The sequence below is a fragment of the Choloepus didactylus genome, chromosome 6, assembly GCF_015220235.1.
Source record: "Choloepus didactylus isolate mChoDid1 chromosome 6, mChoDid1.pri, whole genome shotgun sequence".
In the NCBI taxonomy this organism is placed as follows: domain Eukaryota; kingdom Metazoa; phylum Chordata; class Mammalia; order Pilosa; family Megalonychidae; genus Choloepus; species Choloepus didactylus.
Genome location: NC_051312.1, coordinates 6,740,899 through 6,763,591, shown reverse-complemented (window position 1 = coordinate 6,763,591; position 22,693 = coordinate 6,740,899). Strand labels below are relative to the sequence as shown.

General features: G+C 43.7%; 1 protein-coding gene across 2 annotated transcripts in view; it reads right to left on the bottom strand.

Moving 5' to 3' along the window:
• Nucleotides 1-17,757: 17,757 nt before the first annotated feature.
• TESMIN (testis expressed metallothionein like protein) overlaps nt 17,758-22,693 on the bottom strand; it is a 51,465-nt gene continuing 46,529 nt past the window's right edge. For both annotated transcript variants that reach the window (XM_037841362.1, XM_037841361.1), the window contains exons 6-8: nt 22,262-22,399; nt 20,308-20,483; nt 17,758-18,761 (exon numbers count right to left, since the gene is read on the bottom strand). In XM_037841362.1, the coding sequence (XP_037697290.1) occupies nt 18,569-18,761; nt 20,308-20,483; nt 22,262-22,399 (507 nt within the window). In that variant the 3' untranslated portion in view covers nt 17,758-18,568. The remainder of the gene's footprint in view (nt 18,762-20,307; nt 20,484-22,261; nt 22,400-22,693) is intronic.

Below are 22,693 nucleotides of genomic sequence, written 5' to 3'. Positions count from 1 at the left end.
TGTGGAGAACTGCTGGTTGACTATCTGAGACATTTAAAAGGTAAATACAATAACACTTTTACTATTGTAGAGCTCGGGCTACGTTTGCTAACTGAACGCTGTGTGGAGCCAGCAAGAGGGAACAGCACTGTTAAAATGACGGGGTGGTGGTGGGGAGTGGATCTTTTGAGCAGAGATTAAAAGATCACATGAGATCCAAAAAGAAGACAGGGGAAGATGAAAAGCCAGACCTCCTTCTGCCCGTTCAGCAGCAGCATGCAGGGGGAGGAGGGGATGTGATGCATCTTCCGTACCTTCTCCCCGCTGCATCGCGGCACTGTCCTCGGCGGGAGCCTCTGGAAAGCCCGGGCTCCAGACTGCCCTACAGACCCCTGCCTTTGGGGGGCAGGGGGCAGTTCAGCCTGGCATTCGCTGCCTAAAGACCTGCTTTGAGGAACTAGAAACTGTGCTTAACTTTCCCAGCCTCCTTGGCTCAAAGCAAACCAGGGGACACGTGGCTGTTGTGTCTGTCTGTCCTCTTGTGGACACTGTCCTTCTCTCCCCTCTGCACACTTCCCGGCCCCATGTCTTTTTTCCTTTAACATGGCCCCAGGACTCTGGCTGGTGTGTCTCCCCTGAGCTTAACTCCCCAGAGCCTCAGACGCGAGGTGTCAACTCCCACTCAGTGTCCCCATCGCCCCCTCTTCCACTGCCTTCTGGTCCACCTCCCTTCTCTATCGCAGCTCTGTAATTCAGGGGCGCTCAGGCTGGAGCGTGCATCAGGATGCAAAGGCAGAGTGGGGAGCCTGGAAGTAATGACGCCCAGGGCCCCCTCCCCTACCAGGGTGGTATCGGAGGAGGAGGAGCAGGGAGCTGGGACTTTCCTCTGCAGTGGACACCAACACTGTCCCCTGCATGGTGTCCACGCTGGGTGGGGGGGGGGGAGGAGGCCCAGCCCCACCCCCTGCAGTAATGAGGTCACTCCTACCCCTCCCAGCCAGGGGGCATCAGCGTTGGCCCAGCAGGGAGCTGGAATGCTCACCCCCACCCAGCAGTAACGAGGCATCCAGCCTTGGGTGTCGATGGAGGCCAAGTGGGCAACCTGTCGAACCTGACCTTTTACTCCCACCTGATGGTAAGGAGGCAGTGCCCTCCTCTTCCCCTGTGGAACGGTGTCAGAGAAAGCCTGCTGAAACAGAAAGGTCTAATTAAGATCCAGAGTCTCGTAAAATAATACCCAAAATGTCCAGGTTTCAGTGAAAATCACTTATCACTCCAAGAATCAGGAAGAAAAGCAGACAATCCGTAGATGCTATCACTGAGATGACAGAGATATTAGAGTTACCTGACAAAAATTTTAAAGCATAATGATGCTTCAGTGAACAATTACTTTAACACTTTAAGCAAATGAAAAGTAGAAAGTCTCAGAATAAAGAAAGAAGATATAAAGGAGAACTGAATGGAAATTTTAGGATTGAAAAATACAATAGATGAAATTTTAAAAACCCTTTGGATGGGGTGAAGAGCAGAATGGAAAGGATAGGAAAGAATCAGTGAACTTGGTGACATCATCAACATAGTGACGTAAACAACTACCGAAAACTCTCTCCAGAGATTCAATGGAAAAAAAGGACAATTCTGAATTGTTTAAAACCCTGGAGGAGGATATAGACTGGAGAAGGACCCTGAAAGTGCTGGATTGAAGAAAGAGAAGAAATGTCAGGTAGGAATTTTCTGTCCCAGACCAGCTGGTCCTCGCCCCTCCCCCTCACTCGGTCTCCATGCAGGAAAGGCACAGAAACAGCAGACAGGACCCCTCCCACCAGGGACACAGATTTTAAATCTCACAGCAGTGAAAAATACCCTCACTGAAGACCCGATGGACAGGGGAGGAAATTTCAAGGCCCAGATCAGTGAGGGACAAAGAGACCGAGAAAACGTGGACAGAGACTGTTTCCAGCCCTGGGTCTGAAAGCCCTTCCCCTACCCCTGAGGGAAGCAGCAGCCGGTGGCCAGCTCTGAGGCAGAGCAGCCTCTCAGGATGATTAAGTTACCAAAGAACATCATCTCCTGGACAGTTTGGAAAGTGCAAGGACCCTTTCTTAGGAACACAGGAGCTGGTCTATATGCCCTGTATGGGGACCCAGCCCTGTTTTGGCTAGAAATAGGGAAGACCCAACTGTTAAAGCAGGGACCCAAAACAAACCCAGGTCTTGCTAGCTGGTGGAAAACAGATCACCACTGGAAGCCAGCAGATTTGTATTACCACACACAGTGAAGTTGCTGGGGTGCCCAGTGCCTACCTCCCATCCCTGTGGCAGGCCACGGTGGGTGCCTGATTTTCAGGGGCAGAGCCAATCTGACAACTGGCCAGTGACAGAAACAAAGAGAAGATAGAGATCAAAGTCAACCAACAAGAAAACCTTATGCAAGAGAGAGAAAACAACCTCCAGAATAAACCAATCATGAAACCACATGCCAAGACAATGGAAAATCATGAACCACATCAGGAAATGGGAAGATATGACACAGTCAAAGGAGGAAATTAACATTTCAACTGAGATTCAGGAGTTGAAACAACTAATTATAGATGTTCAAACAAATCTTTTAAATCAAATCAACTATGTGAGAGAGAATGTGACAAAAGGGACAAAGGATATAAAGAAGACACTAGGTGATTGTAAGGAAAAATTCGTAAGTTTGAAAAAACAAATGGCGGAACTTATGGGAACGAAAGGCACAAAAGAAGAGATAAACACAATGGTGACATACAACAGCAGACTTGGCAGGGCAGAAGAAATGATCAGTAAGATGGAGGACAAGACATCTAAAATCCTGCACACAAAGGAACAGATAGGGAAAAGAGCGGAAAAATATGAGCAGGGTCTCAGGGAACTGAAGGACAACATGAAGCACACTAATACAAGTGTTATAGGTGTCACAGAAGGAGAAGAGAAGGGGAAAGTGCAGAAGGGATAATAGAGGAAATAATCAATGAAAATTTCCCAACTCTTATGAAAGACATAAAATTACAGGTCCAAGAGGAACAGTGTACTCCAAACAGAATTGATCCAAATAGACCTACTCCAAGACTCTTACTAATCAGATTTTCAAATGTCAAAGACAGAGAATTCTGAAAGCAGCAAGATAAAAGCAATCCATCATGTACAAGTGAAGCTCAGTAAGACTAAATGTGGATCTCTCAGCAGAAACCATGGAGGTGAGAAGGCAGTGGTATGAAATATTCAAGATACTGAAAGAGAAAAACTGCCAACTAAGAATCCTATATCCAGCAAAACTGTCCTTCAAAAATGAGGGAGAGTTTAAGATATTTACAGATAAACAGACACTGAGAGAGTTCGTGAACAGACCTCTTCTACAGGAAATACTAAAGGGAGTGCTACAGACAGACAGGAAAAAACAGGAGAGAGAAGTTTGGAGAAGAGTGTAGAAAAGAAGATATCAGGAGATAGAGGGTAGAGATTGGACATTTGATGTTGAAGGAGTATAGAATGTTCTAGAGGATTGATTGTGTAGATCTAGAAATGAATAGCACAATACTTTGTGATGGTAGCACAATATTATAAGTACACTGAAAAAAGTTGACTGTGAATATAGTTGAAAGAGGAAGGTTAGGGGTCTGTATGACACTGGAAGGAAAGATGGAAGATAAAGATTGGGACTGTATAACTTAGTGAAACTTTGAGTTGTCAATGTGTGTGATGAAATGTACAAATATAAGAATGTTTTTACATGAAAGAATGAAGTTATGAGGTATGCAATGAAGTGAATGGACTGTGAGAACAGTAGGTTGAGTGAAATAAACCAGAAATGAAAAGGCAAACATTATAATGCCTCACTAATATAGACTATTAATAATGTGTAAACTCTGAGAATTGAATCTAGGAACATGGGCTATGAGGGGAAGACTTATACAAAGGTTCCTAGATTGTAAACTCTTAGAGCAGTCACATTTATTCATGAGTTGTAACAGTTACTTCTAAATTTTGAGATTCTGAGCTGTTTGTGTGTAATGTGGTCAGTCCCTGGAGTTTTGGGTGTCTGTGTGGCACCTGGAACTCAGAGCCAGAGTTTGGCAATTGTGAGTGTCAGTATTGCCCCATGAATCAACTGCTTAAGGGGCTGAAAAGGAGATCAGACTTTGATTGGAGATATAAATAAAATGGACTTGGTTGAGATTGGGGTAGATCCAACTAAAGGGTACAGGATGATACTGTGTTTTTTTTTTGTTTGTTTGTTTGTTTTCCACCTTCTGTGAGGCTTTAGCTTGTTTTTTTAATTTTTATTTTGAAATAATTTCAAATGTATAGGACAGTTGCAAAAACAATACAAACACCATACAGAGAACTCCAACACCCCCCACCCCCAGATATCCATATCTACCAATTTTACATTTTGTTACCTTTGCAGTACCTTTCTCTTTTCCTTCCTTCCTTCCTTCCTCCTTTCCTTCCTTCCTCCTTTCCTTCCTTCCTTCCTTCCTTCCTTCCTTCCTTCCTTCCTTCCTTCCTCTCTCCCTCCCTCCCTCCTCCTTCTTTCAACTGTATCTATTATCTTTCTATCAATTATCTACCTACCCATTTATCATCTTCTGAACATTTGCGAGCAGGTTGCATATATCATACTCCTTGAACTTGTAACACTTCCATGTACATTTCCTACAAACAAGGATATTCACTTATGTCATTAACTTAACTGCAGTTAATTCAAGAAAATTAATATGGATATAAAGCTTAAATTCTATATTCCAATTTTTCTTATGCCCCTTTGAGCTTTTTTCCTTCATTCTTAGATCCACTCCAGTATCCTATATTGCATTGATTGTCATTAACTCTTAACTTTTTTTTAAAATTAACTATATCAAAATTTTTTTTAAAAAGATATACAATAAAAAAAATTTCAAACAAACCGTAACAAGGGATTAAGAAAAAGACAACCAATCTAAAATAACTACTTTACTTTCAACATGTTCCTACTCTACCCCAAGAAAATAACCTAATATAGCAACATTTCTGTGAACTTGTTTGTACCATACCCATCAGAAATTAACAAACCATAGTCATTCCTGGGCATTCCCAGAATATTAAAATTACCCACAATAGCTTATCTGTTCTTATTCTGTTATCATCCCCCCTTCATTAATTGCCCTCTATCACTAGTTCCCCTACATTCTACATTATAAACCTTTTATTTTAGGAGTATGTTGTTTAACTTCCAGGTGTTTGTGAATTTGCTAAGTCTCTGATGGTTATTGACTTCTAAATGTATTCCATTGTGGTCAGAGAACGTGCCCTGAACAATTTCAATTTTTTAAATTTATTGAGGACTGTTTTATGTCCCAGCATATGGTCTACTCTGGAGAAAGTTCCTTGATCACTAGAGAAGAATGTGTATCCTGGTGATCCAGGATGTGATGTTCTATATATGTCTGTTAAATCAAATTCATTTATCAGATTGTTTAGGTTTTCTATTTCCTTACTGGTCTTCTGTCTGGTTGATCTATCTATAGGAGAGAGTGATGTGTTGAAGTCTCCCACAATGATTGTGGAAACATCCATTGCATCCTTTAGTTTTGCCAGTGTTTGTCTCATGCATTTTGTGGCACCATGATTAGGTGCATAAACATCTATGGTTGTTATCTCTTCTTGTTGAATTGCCCCTTTTATTGGTATGTAGTGGCCTTCTTTGTCTCTCCTAACATCCTTGCATTTAAAGTCTATTTTATCTGAGATTAATATTGCTACTCCTGCTTTCTTTTGGCTGGTAGCTTGCATGAAATATTTTTTCCATCCTTTCACTTTCAATATCTTTGTGTCCCTGTGTCTAAGATGAGTCTCTTGTATGCAACATATTGATGGTTCATATTTTTTGATCCATTCTTCCAATCTATATCCTCTAATTGGGGAGTTTAATCCATTTACATTCAATGTCATCACTGTGAAGGCATTTCTTGAATCAGCCATCCTATCCTTTGGTTTATGTTTGTCAGATATATTTTTTCCCTCTCTCTTAATGTCCTTTAATGAACCAATACTGAATCTCTTTAGTACTGAACCTCTCTCCATCCCTCTCTCTCCTTTCTTTGTTTCTCTGTCTGTAGGGCTCCCTTTAGTATCTCAAGTAGGGCAGGACTTTTATTAGCAAACTCTCTCAGCATTTGTTTGTCTGTGAAAAATTTAAGCTCTCCCTCAAATATGAAGGAGAGTTTTGCTGGATAAAGTATTCTTGCTTGGAAATTTTTCTCTCTCATAATTTTAAATATGTCATGCCACTGCCTTCTCACCTCCATGGTAGCCACTGAGTGGTCACTACTTAGTCTTATGTTGTTTCCTTTGTATGTGGTGAATTGCTTATCTCTTGCTGCTTTCAGAACTTGCTCCTTCTCTTCAGTATTTGACAGTCTGATCAGAATATGTCTTGGAGTGGGTTTATTTGGATTTATCCTATTTGGAGTTCACTGGGCATTTATGCTTTGTGTATTTATATTGTGTAGAAGGTTTGGGAAATTTTCCCCAACAATTTCTTTGAATATACTTTCTAGATCTTTACCCTTCTCTTCCCCTTCAGGGGCACCAATGAGTCTTATATTTGGACATTTTATTTTATCTATCATATTCCTGAGGTCCATTTCAAGTTTTTTGATTTTTTCCCCATTCTTTTTTTTTGTTCTTTCATTTTCCATTCTGTGGTCCTCGAGGTCACTGATTCATTGTTCATCTTCCACTAGTCTTGTACTATGAGTATCCAGAATCTTTTTAATTTGGTCAACAGTTTCTTTTATTTCCATAAGATCGTCTATTTTTTATTTAATCTTGCAATTTCTTCTTTATGCTCTTCTAGGGTCTTCTTCATGTCCTTTATATCCTGTGCCATGCTCTCATTGTTTATCTTTAGTTCTTTGATTAATTGCTCTAAGTACTATGTCTCCTCTGATCTTTTGATTTGGGTGTTTGGGTTTGGGTTCTCCATATCATCTGGTTTTATCATATGCTTTAAAATTTTCTGTTGTTTTTGGCCTCTTGGCATTTGCTTTACTTGATAGGGGTCTTTTAGGATTTGCAGGATTATTCAAAGATGAATCTCTAATTCGTCAGATCTACAGCTTGGTGGCATACACTTTCTCTAACTAACCAGCAGATGGTGTCCATGAGTTACCTATTCCCCTCAAGTCAGTTCTCCCCAACTTTGTCTTTGTGGTGTGTAGGGGTCTGATTCTTGTGGGGTCTAATTGGTGCACCAAGTTTGGGGTGGTGTTGGCTGTCTGCCCTGAATGTGAGGTGTGTGTCTGAGCAGTTAGGGAGGGAGGGCAGCTTTAATAATCAAACCTCCTGGGCATTCCTGGAGATATAAGGCTGTTGCAGGAGTCTAAACCTTCATTTCAGTCTCACCACAGATTGTCTCTGCTGCTGACCCACAAGTCCTTGGTATTGGTGTAGGGTCCCTGGGATTTCTGAGTGGGTCCCTCTTCCAGGCCGTGCCTTCTAGGACCTCTGCTGAGGGAAGGTTGTGCTACATCACAAGTGCCGCCGTCCCTCAAGGGAAGTTCTGGGCCGCCGGGCCATGTAGGTGCATTCCCAGCCTGCTGTAAGGATGGCTGTATGGGGCATGCCAATTTCCCCCTTTTCACACAGCTCCACCTTCCCAGATCCGGGACAATTAGCTGTGGGTGCGTGAAAGGCTATTGTCCACACCCGACACTGTGGCATGTGCATGTGCCGCTGGAAACACCCCCCCCCCCCCCCGTCACACTGGGTTTCTTGGTGTGGCTCTGGTCTGAGGCCCTGGTGCCGGGCAGGAGTGTTCCCAGCCCACCGGGAAGATGGCTGCAAGGGGCATGGTTTTTTTCCCCTTTTGGCTAACCTCTGCCTTCCTTGCTCCAAGACAATTAGCAGCAGGTGTGCAAAAGGCTATTTTCCATGCCAGATATTGAGGTGTTCACACAGCACATTCCTGCCATGCTTCACTGTGTGGTTCTGGCTGCTGTATCTGCAGCCACTTTTGGGTTTTTTTTTTAAAGAACTAGTCCTCCACCAAACTCCAACCCTTGGTTTCCCCACAGCGCCGCGTGGCTGCTGTATATTCAGCGGCTTACTCACTCATTGCAGAACCCAGACTCCCGGTTTCACCAAGTTCACAGTCCCCGTGGATTTAGCAGACCTTGTCCAGCTGGTGCATCGCTGGAACTGGTGTTCTGGGTCACTTTCTGGCTTTTATCTAGTATTTTTCACAGAGGTGTTTTTTTGCCCTCTCATCTAGCCACCATCTTAGGTTCTCTCCACTAACCGTGTTTTAAAACTTTGACTTCTGTGTGGGACCAAAGGAAGAGATGGCTATATGGTGCAAATCTACATTTTCTGTAGCGCACTATATAATTTAACTTGTATGGTCAGTTTACTCAAATGCCATAGTTACATGGAATCTTGACTAGGGAGTGAGAGCTTGTTGTTTGTACAGGTTAGCATGAAGCCATAATACAACCCAGAGTAACTGGGCAGAGAATAAAAAGTACTTGCAAAGCCCCTTGAGGGAATGGGGAAAAATGTGGAAATATTAAACTTCCCTAGCTGGGGAATTCCTGATACTCTCACAAGCATTGGGGACCACCAGCTTAGTAGGCTGAGATCTCTATCTTGGGGCTTACCCTTACAAAGCTTGATACTGCAAAGGAGTATCATAATTGTGCCTAAGAGTCACCCCCAGACAGCCTCTTTTGTTGCTAATATGTGGCCTCTCTAAGCCAACCAGGCAGGTAAACTCACCGCCTTCCCCCCTACATGGGACATGACACCCAGGGGTATAAATCTCCCAGAGACATTTTGGAGAATGCCATTTTGAAACCAGAACCCTGGAGCCAAAGACCAGCAGACACTAGCCACATGCCCTCCCAGCTGACAGAGGTGTTCTAGATGCTATTAGCCTTTCTTCAGTGAAGGTATTCTAGTTTTGATGCCTTCGCTTGGACACTTTTATGGCCTTAGAACTATAAATTTTTAACCTAATAAATCTCCTTTATAAAAGCCAATCCATTTCTGGTATTTTGCCTAACAGCAGCTCTAGCAAACTGGAACACCAGAAAAACAAAAACCATGGGAGTTCATTATCACTAGACCTGCCCGGCAAGAAATGTTAACGGGAGCTCTTCATGTTGGAAGGAAGGGACCCTAGACAATAACTCAAGCTGTATGAAGAAGTAAAGATCTTTGGTAAAGGAAACTACAAGGGTTAATATAAATGCCAGCATTATAGTATTTTGGGTTTTTAATTCCACTTTTTATTTCCTACATGATTTCCAATATAAATGCATAAAAAATAATAAATCTATGTTTGGGGGCACACACGGTATAAAGATGTAATTTGTGACAAGAACAACATAAAGTGGAAGTGGCATGGTACAAAGACATATAGGACATAGTTTGTGTGTGCTATTGAAATTAAGTTGGTATCAAGTCAATAGAGATTGTTATAGATTTAGGGTGTTAAAGATAAGCTCCAAGGTAACCACAAAGAAAATATCTTAAAAATATACACAAAAGGAAATGAGAAGGGATTCAAAATGGTTTACTACAAAAGATCAACTAAATGCAAAAGTATGCAGTAAGTGAAAAAATGAGAAACAAAAATGGTATAATACATTCAAAAACAAATAGCAAAATGACAGAAGCCAGTCCTGTCTTGTTAGCAATTACTTTAAATGTAGATGGGTTAAACTCTCCAATCACAAATCAGAGACTCACAGAATGGATTAAAAATCATGATCCAAATATACATATTTACAAGAGACTCCCCTGAACTTCAAAGACACTAACAGGTGAAAGTGAAAGGATAAAAATTCCATGCAGACAGTAACCAAAAAAGAGCTGAGGTGGCTATCCTAATATCAGACAAAATACACTTTAAAGTTAAAAGCTGTTACTAGAGACAAAGCAGGACATTACATATTGATAAAAGGGTCAATTCATCAGGAATATTTAACAATTGCAACGATATGTACACCTAACAACAGAGCATCAAAATTATACGAAGCAATCAGTCGCTGAGAGATTTCAAATGGAGTTGAGAGGTCACTCTGGTGGACATTCTTACGCACTATATAGATAACACTTTTATATATAGATAACACTTTTTAGGTTTTAATGTATTGGAATAGCTAGAAGTAAATATCTGAAACTACTGAACTCTGACCCAGAAGCCTTGACTCTTGAAGACGATTGTATAACAATGTAGCTTACAAGGGGTGACAGTGTGATTGTGAAAACCTTGTGGATCACACTCCCTTTATCCAGTGTGGATGGATGAGTAGAAAAATGGGGACAAAAACTAAATGAAAAATAGGGTGGGACGGGGGGGATGGTTTGGGTGTTCTTTTTTACTTTCATTTTTTATTCTTATTCTGATTCTTTCTGGTATAAGGAAAATGTTCAAAAATAGATTTGGGTGATGAATGCACAACTATATGATGGTACTATGAACAGTTGATTGTACACCATGGATGACTGTATGGTATGTGAATATATCTCAATAAAACTGAATTAAAAAATATATATGAAGCAAACATTTACAAAATTGAAAGGAAAATAGACAGTTCTACAGTAATAGCAGGAGAACTCAGCACAACACTTTCAGTAATGGACAGAACATCAAGATAGAAGATCAATAAGGAAATAGAAGAATACCGTAAACCAACTAGACCCGACAGGCATATATGAACACGCCACCTAACAACAGCAGAATACACATTCTTCTCAAGTGCACCTAGATAATATTCCAGGATAGACTGTAAGTCTGGTCACAAAACAAGTCTCAATAAATTTTAAAGACTGAAATCATACAAAGTATCTTCTCTGACCACAGTGGGAGGAAGCTAGCAATCAATAACAGAAGAAAATGTAGAAATTAAACACACACTTAAAAAACCAGTGGGTCAAAGAAGAAATCACAAGGAAAATTAGAAAATACATACAGATGGATGAAAATGATAACACAACATACCAACACTTACGGGATGCAGCACAGGCAGCAATCAGAGGGAAGTTTATAGCTATAAATGACTATATTTAAGAAGAAGAAAGACCTCAAATCAATAATCTAACTTCATACCTTGAGGTCCTATAAAAAGAAGAGCAACCATCCCCCAAGTTAGCAGAAGAAAGGAAATAATAAATATTAAAGTGAATTAGGTAAGAGAAAGAAATAAAAGGCACCCAGATTGGAAAGGAAGAAGTAAAACTATCTCTATTTGCAGATGACACAATCCCTTATATAGGAACTCTCAAAGAATCCAAAAGAAAGCTACTAAAACTACTAAATGAATTCAGCAACATTTCTGGGTACAAAATCAACACATGAAAATCAGTTGTTTTTCTAAACACCAGCAATGAATGATCCAAAGAGAAAATCAAGAAAACAATTCCATTTACAACAGCATCTAAAAGAATAAAATATGTAGGAAATAAATTCACTTTTATGCTGAAAACTACAAAACATTACTGAAGGAAATTCAAGAAGGCCTAAAGAAATGGAAAGACACCCCATAGTCATGGACTGGAAGACTTAATGTTGTTAAGAAGTCAATACCCAAAGCAGCCTACGGAGTCAACTCAACGTCTATCAAAATTCCAGTGGCTATTTCCACCAATATAGAAACCTATCCTTAAAGCCATCTGGAATTGCAAGGGCACCCAAATAGGCAAAATAATTTTGAGAAAGAACAAAGTTGGAGCTCTCACACTTCCCAATATTAAAATTTACTACAAAAGTATAGTAGTCAAAACAGTGTGATACTTACACAAGGACAGACAAAGAGACCAATGAAAAAGAATTGAGAGTCCAAAATAAACCACACATCCATGACCAACTGATTTTTGACAAGGGTGCCCAGAATATTCAATGGGAAAGAATAGTTTCTTCAACAAACAGTGCTGGAAAACTGGATACCAATGTGCAGAGGAATGAAATTGGACTCCTACTTCACACTATATACAAAAGTTAACTCAAAATAGATCAAAGACCTAAATATAAGAGCTAAAACAATAAGAAGAAATACTCCTGTAAGAAATCATAGTAGAAAATCTTCATGACCTTGTATTTGGCAATGGATTCTTGGATATGTCACCCAAAGCACAAGCAATAAAAGAAAAAATATAGATAAAATGGATTTCATCATAATGAAAAACTTTTATGCAAAGAACATTATCAAGAGAGTAAAATGACAGCTCACAAAATGGGAGTAAATAGTTGCAAATCATATGTGTTGTAAGGGTTTACTATCCAGAATGTATAAAGAACTCCTACAACTCTGCAACAGAAAGAAAACCCAATTTAAAAATTGGCAAAGGGCTTGTGAATAGACATTTTTCCAGAGAAGCACATGAAAAGATGCCTAAACATCACCAGCAATTAGGGAAATGCAAATCAAAACCACAATGAGATATCACTTCAGCCCCACTAGGATGGCTTTTATTTTAAAAATGGAAAAGAACCAGTGTCGTCAAGGATGTGGAGAAATTGGAAACCTCACGCATCATTACTGGGAATGTAAAATGGTGCAGATGCTGTGGAAAACAGTTGGGCAGTTCCTCAAAAAGTGTTATCATATGATTTATTAATTCCACTCCTAGGTATATACCCAAAAGAATTGAAAGGAGGTTCTCAGATACTTGTATAATGTTCATAAGAGCATTATTTACAATAGCCAAGAGACGGAAACAACCCAAATGTCCATCTGTAGACAAATAAATGGATAAATAAAATGTGGTACAGCATACAGTAGAATACTATTCAGCCATGAAAAGAAGGAAGTTCTGAAACGTGTTACAACATGGTTGAACATTAAAAACATTATGCAAAGTGAAATCAGCCAGACACAAAGGACAAGTATTGTATGATACCACTTATATGAAATACCTAGAAAAGGAAAGTTCATAGAAACAGGAAGTAAATTAGAGATTACCCGGGGCTGGGAGGGGTGGGTGGTAATGGGAGTTACTGCTTAATGGGGACAGAGTTTTCATTTTGGATGACGAAAAAGTTTTGGTAATGGATGGTGGTGATGGTAGCACAATATTGTAAATGTAATTAATGCCACTGAATTGTACACTTTACAAATAGTTAAAATGGCTAATTTTATGGATATGGATAGTTAAAATGGCTAATTTTATGGATATGGATATATATATATATACATCTGCACACAAAAAATTAAATACTGGCAGCCCTAATTTTCTCTCATAATAAATAAAACAATAAAACTATGTGGCTCAAAGTACACCTTCCTTCTGGGTGTGAAAGCTCCTCCCACTCAAATGGAAAGTTCCGGGGCTTCCCCCTAGGCAGGAGTCACATGATCTGAAAGATAAGGGTGTGAGCATACGTGGCCCCTTTTACACTCACATCTAATGAAAGCAATGAGCCCATCAAAGAAATGAAGATGAAAGTCCAGTTGGAGACCAGGGACCCAACGCCTTCCAAATGTGGGATAAGGGAGACGACCTGGGGTTCAACCCTCCGCAGCTGGACAGCCTGCACTGACGGGGCGCACGCGTGACGGGACAGTCGGATAAGGGACCAGCTTCGACTATTTTTTTCTGTAGCAAAAGAAAACCTCAGGTCTCCCGAAAAGGAACGACTGTTTTTCCCACCCCAAACGAGCCCGGGCGTGGCGGGGCTGGGGGGGCACCGCTGCTGGGACTCCCCCCGGCTCGTCCTCGGCGCGCCGAGCCCCGCCCTCCGCGTGCCCACGTGATCAGACCCGCGCGCCGCGGCGAGCGCCGCCTGCAGGCCAGCCTGCGCCCTGCACCCCGCCGTCCCCATGTTCTGCAACCTCTCCTGCAAATTCCACCTTTCAATTCCCTGAATCAGTATTTTAACGTACTTTACACAGTAACTTGCTCACTCTGGTTTTAAAGGGCACTCCCCTGAAATCAGACCCGCACCGGCAGAGTCGCAGGTAGCGGTGCAGGGTTTTGTACAGGGAGAGAGAGCACAGGGCAGGCGGGGCTGCCAGCGGGCTGGAGCTGACATTTCACAGTCTTTGAAAGTTTCTCCTTGAGGGATGGTTTGCTTCCATGTTTTCTGCACTCTGTACAACCTTGTGTTTAGCTGATAGGAAAGAAATATTCAGCATGTGTCATTTTTTTAGAACGATTTCTTCTCTGATGCTTGAGAAGGACAAGGTTTAGGCTAATCTGCATTTCTGGGAAGAAAAAACCTCCACATAACCTAACCTTCATCACAAAGATGGTCCAATTTATTTAGGAGAGACGGTAAGAAGATGTGAGTTGGTTAAATTTTACACAGCTACACCCTGAAATAACGACATGGCATTTCAATTTCTTTATAGTTTTAAAATAGCATTGGCTCTCTACTGGAAAAAAAATGTGATTTTATATGTCTTTACTCATCCCATGTAATTATGGATTCACACATGTACACTGAATTTTCTAGAAGCTGTACTGACTTAGTAAGTTCTATTATTCTTAATGCCAGATTCTTCCGTGTTGCGAAACCTGGAAGGGGTCATGCCCTTTCCCATCTTTCAGGCCAGTGTGTCAGGGACCCACATCCCGAGGAGCCCCTGCTGACCCCAGCGCTTACACATGCTTCCTGCTTGCTGCGGGGCTTCCACCAGGCTCCACAGGTGGGCTACACCTGGATTCAGGGCCTTGCTGACAGGTCTGTACCTCCACTCAGGGTCCTTTCCACCCCCACACCAGGCCCAGGGCTGTGCTATCTGGGTGGCTCCTGAGCACTTGAGATGTGGCTGATGCAAACTGAGATGGGCTGTGAGGGTAACATACACCAAGGATTTCAAAGATTTAATTAAGTACGAAAGAACGGAAATTTTCTTAGTAATTTTTATTTTGATGATGTGTTAAAACAATAATATTTTGGATATATTGAGTAAAATAAAAGATTAGCAAAATTAATTTCATGTTTCTTTTTAATTTTTGTTAATGTGGCTACTTAAAAACTTAAAATCACCATGTGGCTGGTAGATATCACTGCTGACCAGTGCTGTGAGGGGCGGGCTGAATGGGAAGGCAGCTCTGTAGTGGGGAGTTGAGAAGTCCCCTCTCTCTAGGGTGAGGGGAGCAGGGTAGGCCCCTCCAGCAGGTCCCCTCCCTACCTTGTCCTGGACATCGATGGGACAGAGCATACATAGAGCAACAAAGGCTGCCTGGTGTTCCAGGGATTGGAAGAGCTAACTTGGTTCATGTCATTTTACCCAAAGCAGTATACAAATTCAATGCAGTCCCTATCAAAATTCCAGTGGCCTTTTTGTAGAAATCGAAAAACAGATCCTCAAATTCATATGGAACTGCAAGGGTCCCCAAATACACAAAATAATCTTGGAAAATAAGGACAGGATGGGAGGACTCACCCTTCCCAATTTCAAATTTTTGTACTATGAAGTGACCATAATCAAAATGGTGTAATACTGGCATAAAGACAGACAAGTAGATCAATGAAACAGAATTCGAAGTTCAGAAATAGACCCACACATCTATGGACAATTCATTTTGACAGGGGCTAAGTACATGCAGTGGGGAAAGAATGGTCTCTTCAACAAATGATGATGGGAAAACTGACTATGTGTAGAAGAAAGAAGTTAGACCCCTACCTCATACCATATATAAAAATCAACTCAAAATTGATCAAGGACCTGAATATTGAGCTAAAACTATAAAACTTAAAAGATAGCATAGAAGCAAATCTCCACAACCTGGGGTTTGGCAATGGAGTCTTAGAAGACATGATGCCAAAAGCATGAGTGACAAAAGAAACAATAGCTAAATTTGACTTCATCAAAATTAAAAACTTGTGTGTGTTGAAGGAGATTATCGAGAAAATGAAAATACAGCCTACAGATTGGGAGAAAATAGTTTCAAACCATATCCAGATTAATAAAGAACTCCTACAACTCAACAACAAAAAGACAACCCTACTTAAAATGGGCCAAGGACTTAGACATTTTGCCAAAGAAGATACACAAACAGCCAATAAACACATGAAAAGATGCTCAACATAATTAGCCATTAGGAAAATAAAAATCAAAACACAATGAGATACTCACTTTACCCCCACTAGGATAGCTATTACCTAACAAAACAAAACAAAACAAAACACCAGAAAAAAAGGATGTGGAAAGATTGGAACACTCACTCATTGTTGGTGGGAATGTAGAATGGTGCAGCCATTGTGGAAAGCAATAGGGCAGTTCCTGAAAAAGTTAAATTTCACTTCTGGATATACACCCAAAAAGAGTGAAAACAGGGTCCCAGATAGACACTTGTACACCAGCTTTCATCGCAGCAATATTCACAATAGCCGAAAGGTGGCAAGAACCCACATGTCCATCAACCAAAAATGGATAAACAAAACGTGGTCCATACACGCAATGGAAGAGCACTCGGCCCTAAGAAGGAATGAAATGTGAGCTCTGCTGCAACACGGAAGAACCTGGAAAACATGCCCAGTGAGATAGGCAAAACACGTAAGGAAAAAAATTCTATGCTATTACTTACAAGAGATGATTGGAAATAGCAAATTCACTGAGATACGAAGATTAGCGGCTACTGGGGTGGGGGAAGGTGGGGGAGGGTGGTGAGAGGGGAAAGGGGGGTATTGTTAAAATTTTTTAAAAAGCGAAAGAAAAAAAATCTGAAGGTCACGGGAAGCTAATAGGGAGTTTAAAGCAGAACAATGATGAGTTGAGTAATGCAATGAAGTAAAGTGAGACCAGAGGCAGAAAAGCCTAGAAAGGAGGCATCTGTAGCAACTCCCGTGAGAAGTGCTGGCGGCTGGAACTGAAGTGGCGGCGGCAGGGGCGGCAGCAGGGGCGGCAGGCGGTGTGAGCGCTGCTCTGTCTGCGGGGCGCAGAGAAGGCCTGAGGACAAGTGTTCCCCGCAGGCGAGTCGAGCTGCCCTAGAACTGTGCGGGGTTGAGCTGGGAGTTGTTGCCCCTCGGCCATTCTCCCTGTACCCGAGCACATTACAATTGGGACAGAGATCTTTCCCCATGGACGGCTAATGCCTGCCGTAGGTGACAAACCCTTTTTTATTTGATATGTAGAGATCTTCCAGCTGTTCTCAGAATTCCAATTTTTATTTAGAATGGCCAAGTAATTGATTGTGATCACCCTTTCAAGTAGATTATACACTGGATAAGCCGAAGTGATCTTCTGGGCAGAGTGAAGAATTTCATCATTTATCATTTATCATTGTGGTTTAGAGTAAAGGGCATTCCACATTGCAAACTGAGGACTTAGCAAAAAGAGACAGAGAGAGAAATGAATGGATGGATGGATGGATGGGGGTGAGGGGCAGTGGATGGGGGGTGAGTGAAGGATTGAAAACACCCAATGCAATAAAAACAGTCACTACTACAAAGGGGAGGTGCATGCAGCTCGCGAGACCTCCGGGATCTATCCCAGGTGTGTCCAGTGGGGACCGAAACAGAGAAGAATTAAGCACGGCTCCCCCTTTGGTTCCCTGTCGGAACTAAGCCCTTCCAAAGGCAGCTGTGTGAAGTGCTGGCTGCCCCCCGGCTGCCCCCCGGCTCCTCCAGCCCGATGTGCCCAGTGGCAGGCTGACAGCCAGGCTTCTCACCGGGCCCCTGTGAGTTTTATAAACATTCTCTCAGTGGCCAAGACCTTTAGTGACCACAGGAACATGAAAGCACACGATTTCAACATATTTCTGTACGGGTATTTGTTCGATGAATACATTTTCAGTTACTAAGTTAATTACAACAAATGAAGACATTTGAAATTTTTATTCATCTTTGCTTTTGCAATAGAACCAAAAGAGAGTCAACTTCATAATGAATCTTGCCTCACAGTTGCGGCAAGCTTATTATTTTAAACATATTTTACAAACAATAATGACATATAACAGTAACTATAGAGAAGTTAATTGGATAATAGAGCTTTTCCACAATTCAAATAGAAACACCTAAGAAACTAGAGTTTTATGTCCCACAACCCGAGATGCTACTGATGCAAGTCTGGCTGTTCTCGTCTCCAGGAGGCTGGGGGTAGAGACTGGTAATTTACGTGTCTCTGCGGAAATGTCTACACTACAGAAATTCTTTGGGGTATTTAGCAATTCTTTAGAAATTTTAAATTGTATCATAATGGCCCATCTGGAGAATTTATTTCTAAATAATTTGGGAAAACATCAACAACAACAAAAAACCATTAGGATTTTAATGCAGAGCAGCCTGCGGAGGAAAATTCCCTGGGGAGCCTGACAGCAGCAGGAATGAGCTTGTTTTCTGCCCATGGCCTGACTTTCCCTTCCCTCCCTCAGCATCGCTGCAGGCAACTCTCCCAGGAGTAGCTGTGTTACAGGAGCCCCAGACAGACAACTGGGACACAAGAACCGCCACCCCCAGACCCTGCACTGGGCTCTGCGTGGATTCTCTGGGCCCCAGGGCAGAGGGGAAGCTCCTCCTGTGCACCCGGGGGGCTGAGGCAGAGCCCCCAGGGCCTGGCTGCACCTTTTAAACTGTAGGTTTTACTCCGAGTGTTGGGACCAAACTTACACACGTCCCTGGTTCACTTCATGCACTACTCGACTCCCAACCCTTTGGATTTAAACTCGATGTGCAGGATTTGCGATAAGCACCTTCCGAATTCCTCGAGGACCCTCTGCTCGGCCAGGCACTGCGAGCAGCTCTCCTTCTCGGCCTCCTCGCCCTGGGCCAGCAGGCAGGCGCACGTGGCTTCCACCACCTCCCAGGAGATGCACGAGGGGGCCGGCCTGTCGGAGACACGGGCCGGGGAACGCTTGTCATGACACTGGCAAGTGCCATCAGGTAAAACCTGACACTGTCTCCCTAATACAGGACACTACCGCTGCAACACGATGGAGAACAACTTTTAGAAGAGTAATGCAGAGGACAGGTGACTCTGCCAGCTCCTTGACCTCCTGCGCAAGAAGGTACAAAATCCGCTGACAAGCCCGGAGGGTTGCTCCTGGGGCCTCTTGCAGCAGCAAACCCACGTCCTGCTGTCATCCAAGTCCCGGGCGGGGGCCGCGCTAAGGGATGTCTGTACCCACGGCCATGCTTGGCAAGCCCCCCTCCAGGGGCATTTAGGGCTACAAAATGTGGGGGCTGCCTGGGCAATGGGTGCCCTGGGGACTCGCCAAGGCTCCTGTGGGCACCGTCAGGACGGTCTCCCCCAAACTCCCCCAGGAGCCTCAACCGCCCGAGGTTCCGGAAGACAGATGACACACGGTCACGCAGGACCAGCTATTTCCCCCCCGTGAGCTCCAGGGAAAACTATGGATTAGCCATATGGCTATCCAAATAGGGCTTAAACAGGAATATTTCAGGAAAAGGTTATAAAATATTCAAAATACAGGATTGTGAAAACAGAGATGAAGGTTGGGATGGGTTAAGGTCCCCTTCTGGGGACAGGCCATGGATGGTGAAACCAATTTTGGTGAATATGGAAGGGCAGAGTTCTGACACAGCTAGACCAGAGGACACCTCTCCAGGGAATGAGTGACATTCCAAGTTTAAGGGGGTAACTTCTTCACACATAATCTAGACCGTGTAGCCACGTTTGGGTAAGTTTTACTGATCAGGACCAATGCAGGCCACAATGACAAAAATTTCAGATGTCTCTCTAACGAAATAACTTTGGCTTTGCACAATGATGTGTGTTAATTATGATGATTTGACTCAACACTGAACTCAAAGAAATTTTGTTTGAATAAATAGATCTGATCTATGGTAAAATTACTACTAAACATTTGAGACCCCAAGGAATTATAATATGGCCTCAAAATAATTCCTGGGAAGATATCCAATCGATCTGGAATCCATCAGCACGTCGGTAAGGAGTACAGAGTGCGTGGAGAACATCTCTTGGCTGTTGCCTCCTATGATGAGAACGGCCTTGAGCATCTGCTGTCTGCGGACCTCTCCCCACGGTGGAAGGGCAGTGCTACTCCTGATTAATTCCGAGGCAGGGTCAGAACACTGCTGCCCCTTGGGGCGACCCGAGGGGCCCCTCTGCCCCCATACAAAGCCCGGGTAACTCCGAGTGAGGTCGGGATGCAGGCGCAGAAGAGAGAGGGGATGGCGCGGTTTCTGCAGGGAGGTGGGGAGGTGGGGCTGGGGTCTCAGGCAGCCTGGGGTTCATCCAAGTCGGGGGCTGAGTGGCTCCCCCTTCCTCCCCCACCCCTTGCTCTCGCCCCGTGGGCACATGCCCATTCTTCCCAGCTGACGAGTTGTTTTAACTCTCCTCTCAAACTGGCCTCTATTTCCCTTATCAGGAGGGATTACTCAGAGACCCACCTGTCCGTCCTGAATTTGGGTGGTCCTGAGAATCTTGTTGGTGACACATGATGACTACCTTCGAAACCTCCAGTTTCCACATAGTTTGGCAGGTTCATTAGTGTTTTTCTTTCTGGGCTTTCTTCATAATTTTTGCAACCGATGCATTTGCAAATAGAAGAGCACATAATTTTGGCCTGGTAATATAAAATGCTTCAATAAAATTAGGTTGCCCTACAGACCATCAGAAACCAACAAATTCCATTTTGGACCTTAAATAATTCTGTGTGTGTGTGTGTGTGTGTGTGTGTGTGTGTGTGTGTTCTGCCTATTTTTGTGTTTAAAAAAAAAAAAAAAAGGCCAGAGCCACAGAGGCCTGTGATGTGCACTGTCGGGGTGTATCCTTGGCCATCGTCCTTGCGGGGGGCGGGGGCCTTGGGGGGCTTCTGTGGGTGTGGGCCCTGAGCAGGGGCAGGAAGGGGGCTGTTCCCTGTTCTCCACTGGGAATACCAGTGGACAGCTTTGTTTGACCCTTGTTTTGAATTACAACTGCTTTAGCTTGACAGTTCTCCTTTTCTGGCACATTAAGGGTGCTTGATGCCATCTTCTCTGGGTGCAGGGGATTTGCAGGAGGGTGGAATCTGAAACCCGCCCGCTCAGGGGAGGCTCCTGCTTCCTTGTCTTGCCCTGTCCAGCTCCTTAGATGCAGGCTCGAGGCCTGTCCCTAGTCCCTGAGGGTAATCAAAGCCTTGCTATCGGGTTTACAAAAGCCCCCCGGGGCAGTCTGAAAGCCGGCACTGCCGACCACCCTGCTTTCGGCCCCTCTTTGTCTCAGCCCCTGGGGGCATCCCTCACTTTCCTTCCAGCTCAGAGGTGCATCGAAAGGGGGCACCTGTTGATTTTTATCCCGAGCCTCCGGGTGTTTTGAAGCAGGAGGCTTTCCTGGATTTCTAGTCTGCTCTATTGCCAGAAACTGAAGGACAGTCATGTCTCTTTCTCTCTGCCCGCTCCTGGGCTGGGGCCTGGCACAAGCTCGGCTGTTGGGAACGGGGCCAGGGAGGGCACCGTGTGGAGCAGAGGAGGCTGGGGCGACTCCCCGGACTCCCCTGTCTCCGCGGCACCCCTCTACTCTCAGGATGCCAGGCAGGGGAGTGCCAGTCTGCACTTAGACCTTCCAACGTGTCTCAAGAATCGGAGGCTTCTCCTTATGCCTGACTTTCTATTACAGTCTTTTAAAATTGAATTCACAGGTGTCCCAAAGACCTCAAGTGAGGAAAAGGAGAGCCTCGTAAGGAAGGGTTTCTCAGCTGCTTCATCGAGCGGCTGAAATCCCTCCCTTTCTCTGCCTTCCCTCCTTGCCTTCTATGCAGAGAAAACAGAGATCAGAAAGGGAGGAGGACGAGGGAAGAGATTAAAGGCGCATCTACTGCCACTGAGTCTCTGAGAAGAAGAAAAAGCTCAGACCACCCGGCTTCCCGGCTGCCGTCCAGTCTGGTCGCGACAGGGCTTCTGGCCGGGGAGGAGCCGGCCCGGGTCAAAGCCCCACGGTGGAGGGGCGCCCGCCGCACCCCCCGCCCCACCCCGGGCCTCTGCACCCGCCTGGGGAGGGAGGGGCCCGGCCCACCCCCAGGAGCCTCCAAACTGCTGACCCCTGGGTGCGGGACCCCCACGAGATCAGCAGCCACGGGACACACAGCGGGAGCTCCAGCTACACCCCAGGCTCCCAAAGGACACCCGCGGTGAGGTCGCTTGTGAACTGAAGGCCGTTTGTATGTGAGGCATTACTACAGGTTAATTTGGGTGTTCTTTTAGAAGCTCTGGAAGGAATAAAATTATAATTATATTTCTCTTTTTAAATTACAGTAAAATTGTGTGTGTGTGTTTTTAAGGTTTTAACCCCAAAAGTTACTTAGTATCCCCCCCCTTTTTTTTAATTTATTTTTTTGTTACAAATGCTAGGAAATTGGTGACCCACCTCATAGCACTCGCAGTAGTTCTTAAGGCAGCCCGACCTCTTACAGTTGCATCCTTTGGTATGTCGAGGCTTAATGTCTCCCAATTTTCCTTTCCCAATTTTTGGTTGGAAAGCTTCTGGATTCCTATCAAGACATGCCTAGGATAGAAAATGCAAAACTCTATCAACACGTATTCTATTATTCAGAAGTGGTGTGGACTGAAAGGTGTCTCATTTACCTGCCACCTCGACATGATTACGTTTAAAAAGCTACAGTAAGCAGCGAATCTCCTGACACAATTAAGAAGATGCAGTCTCCTCTCTCTCTCTAACTGAGCCATCTCGACAGGTGAACTCGCTGCCCTCCCCTCTACGTGGGACCCGACTCCCAGAGGTGTAAATCTCCCTGGCAACGCAGAGTATGACTCCCGGGGATGAATGTGGACCCGGCAT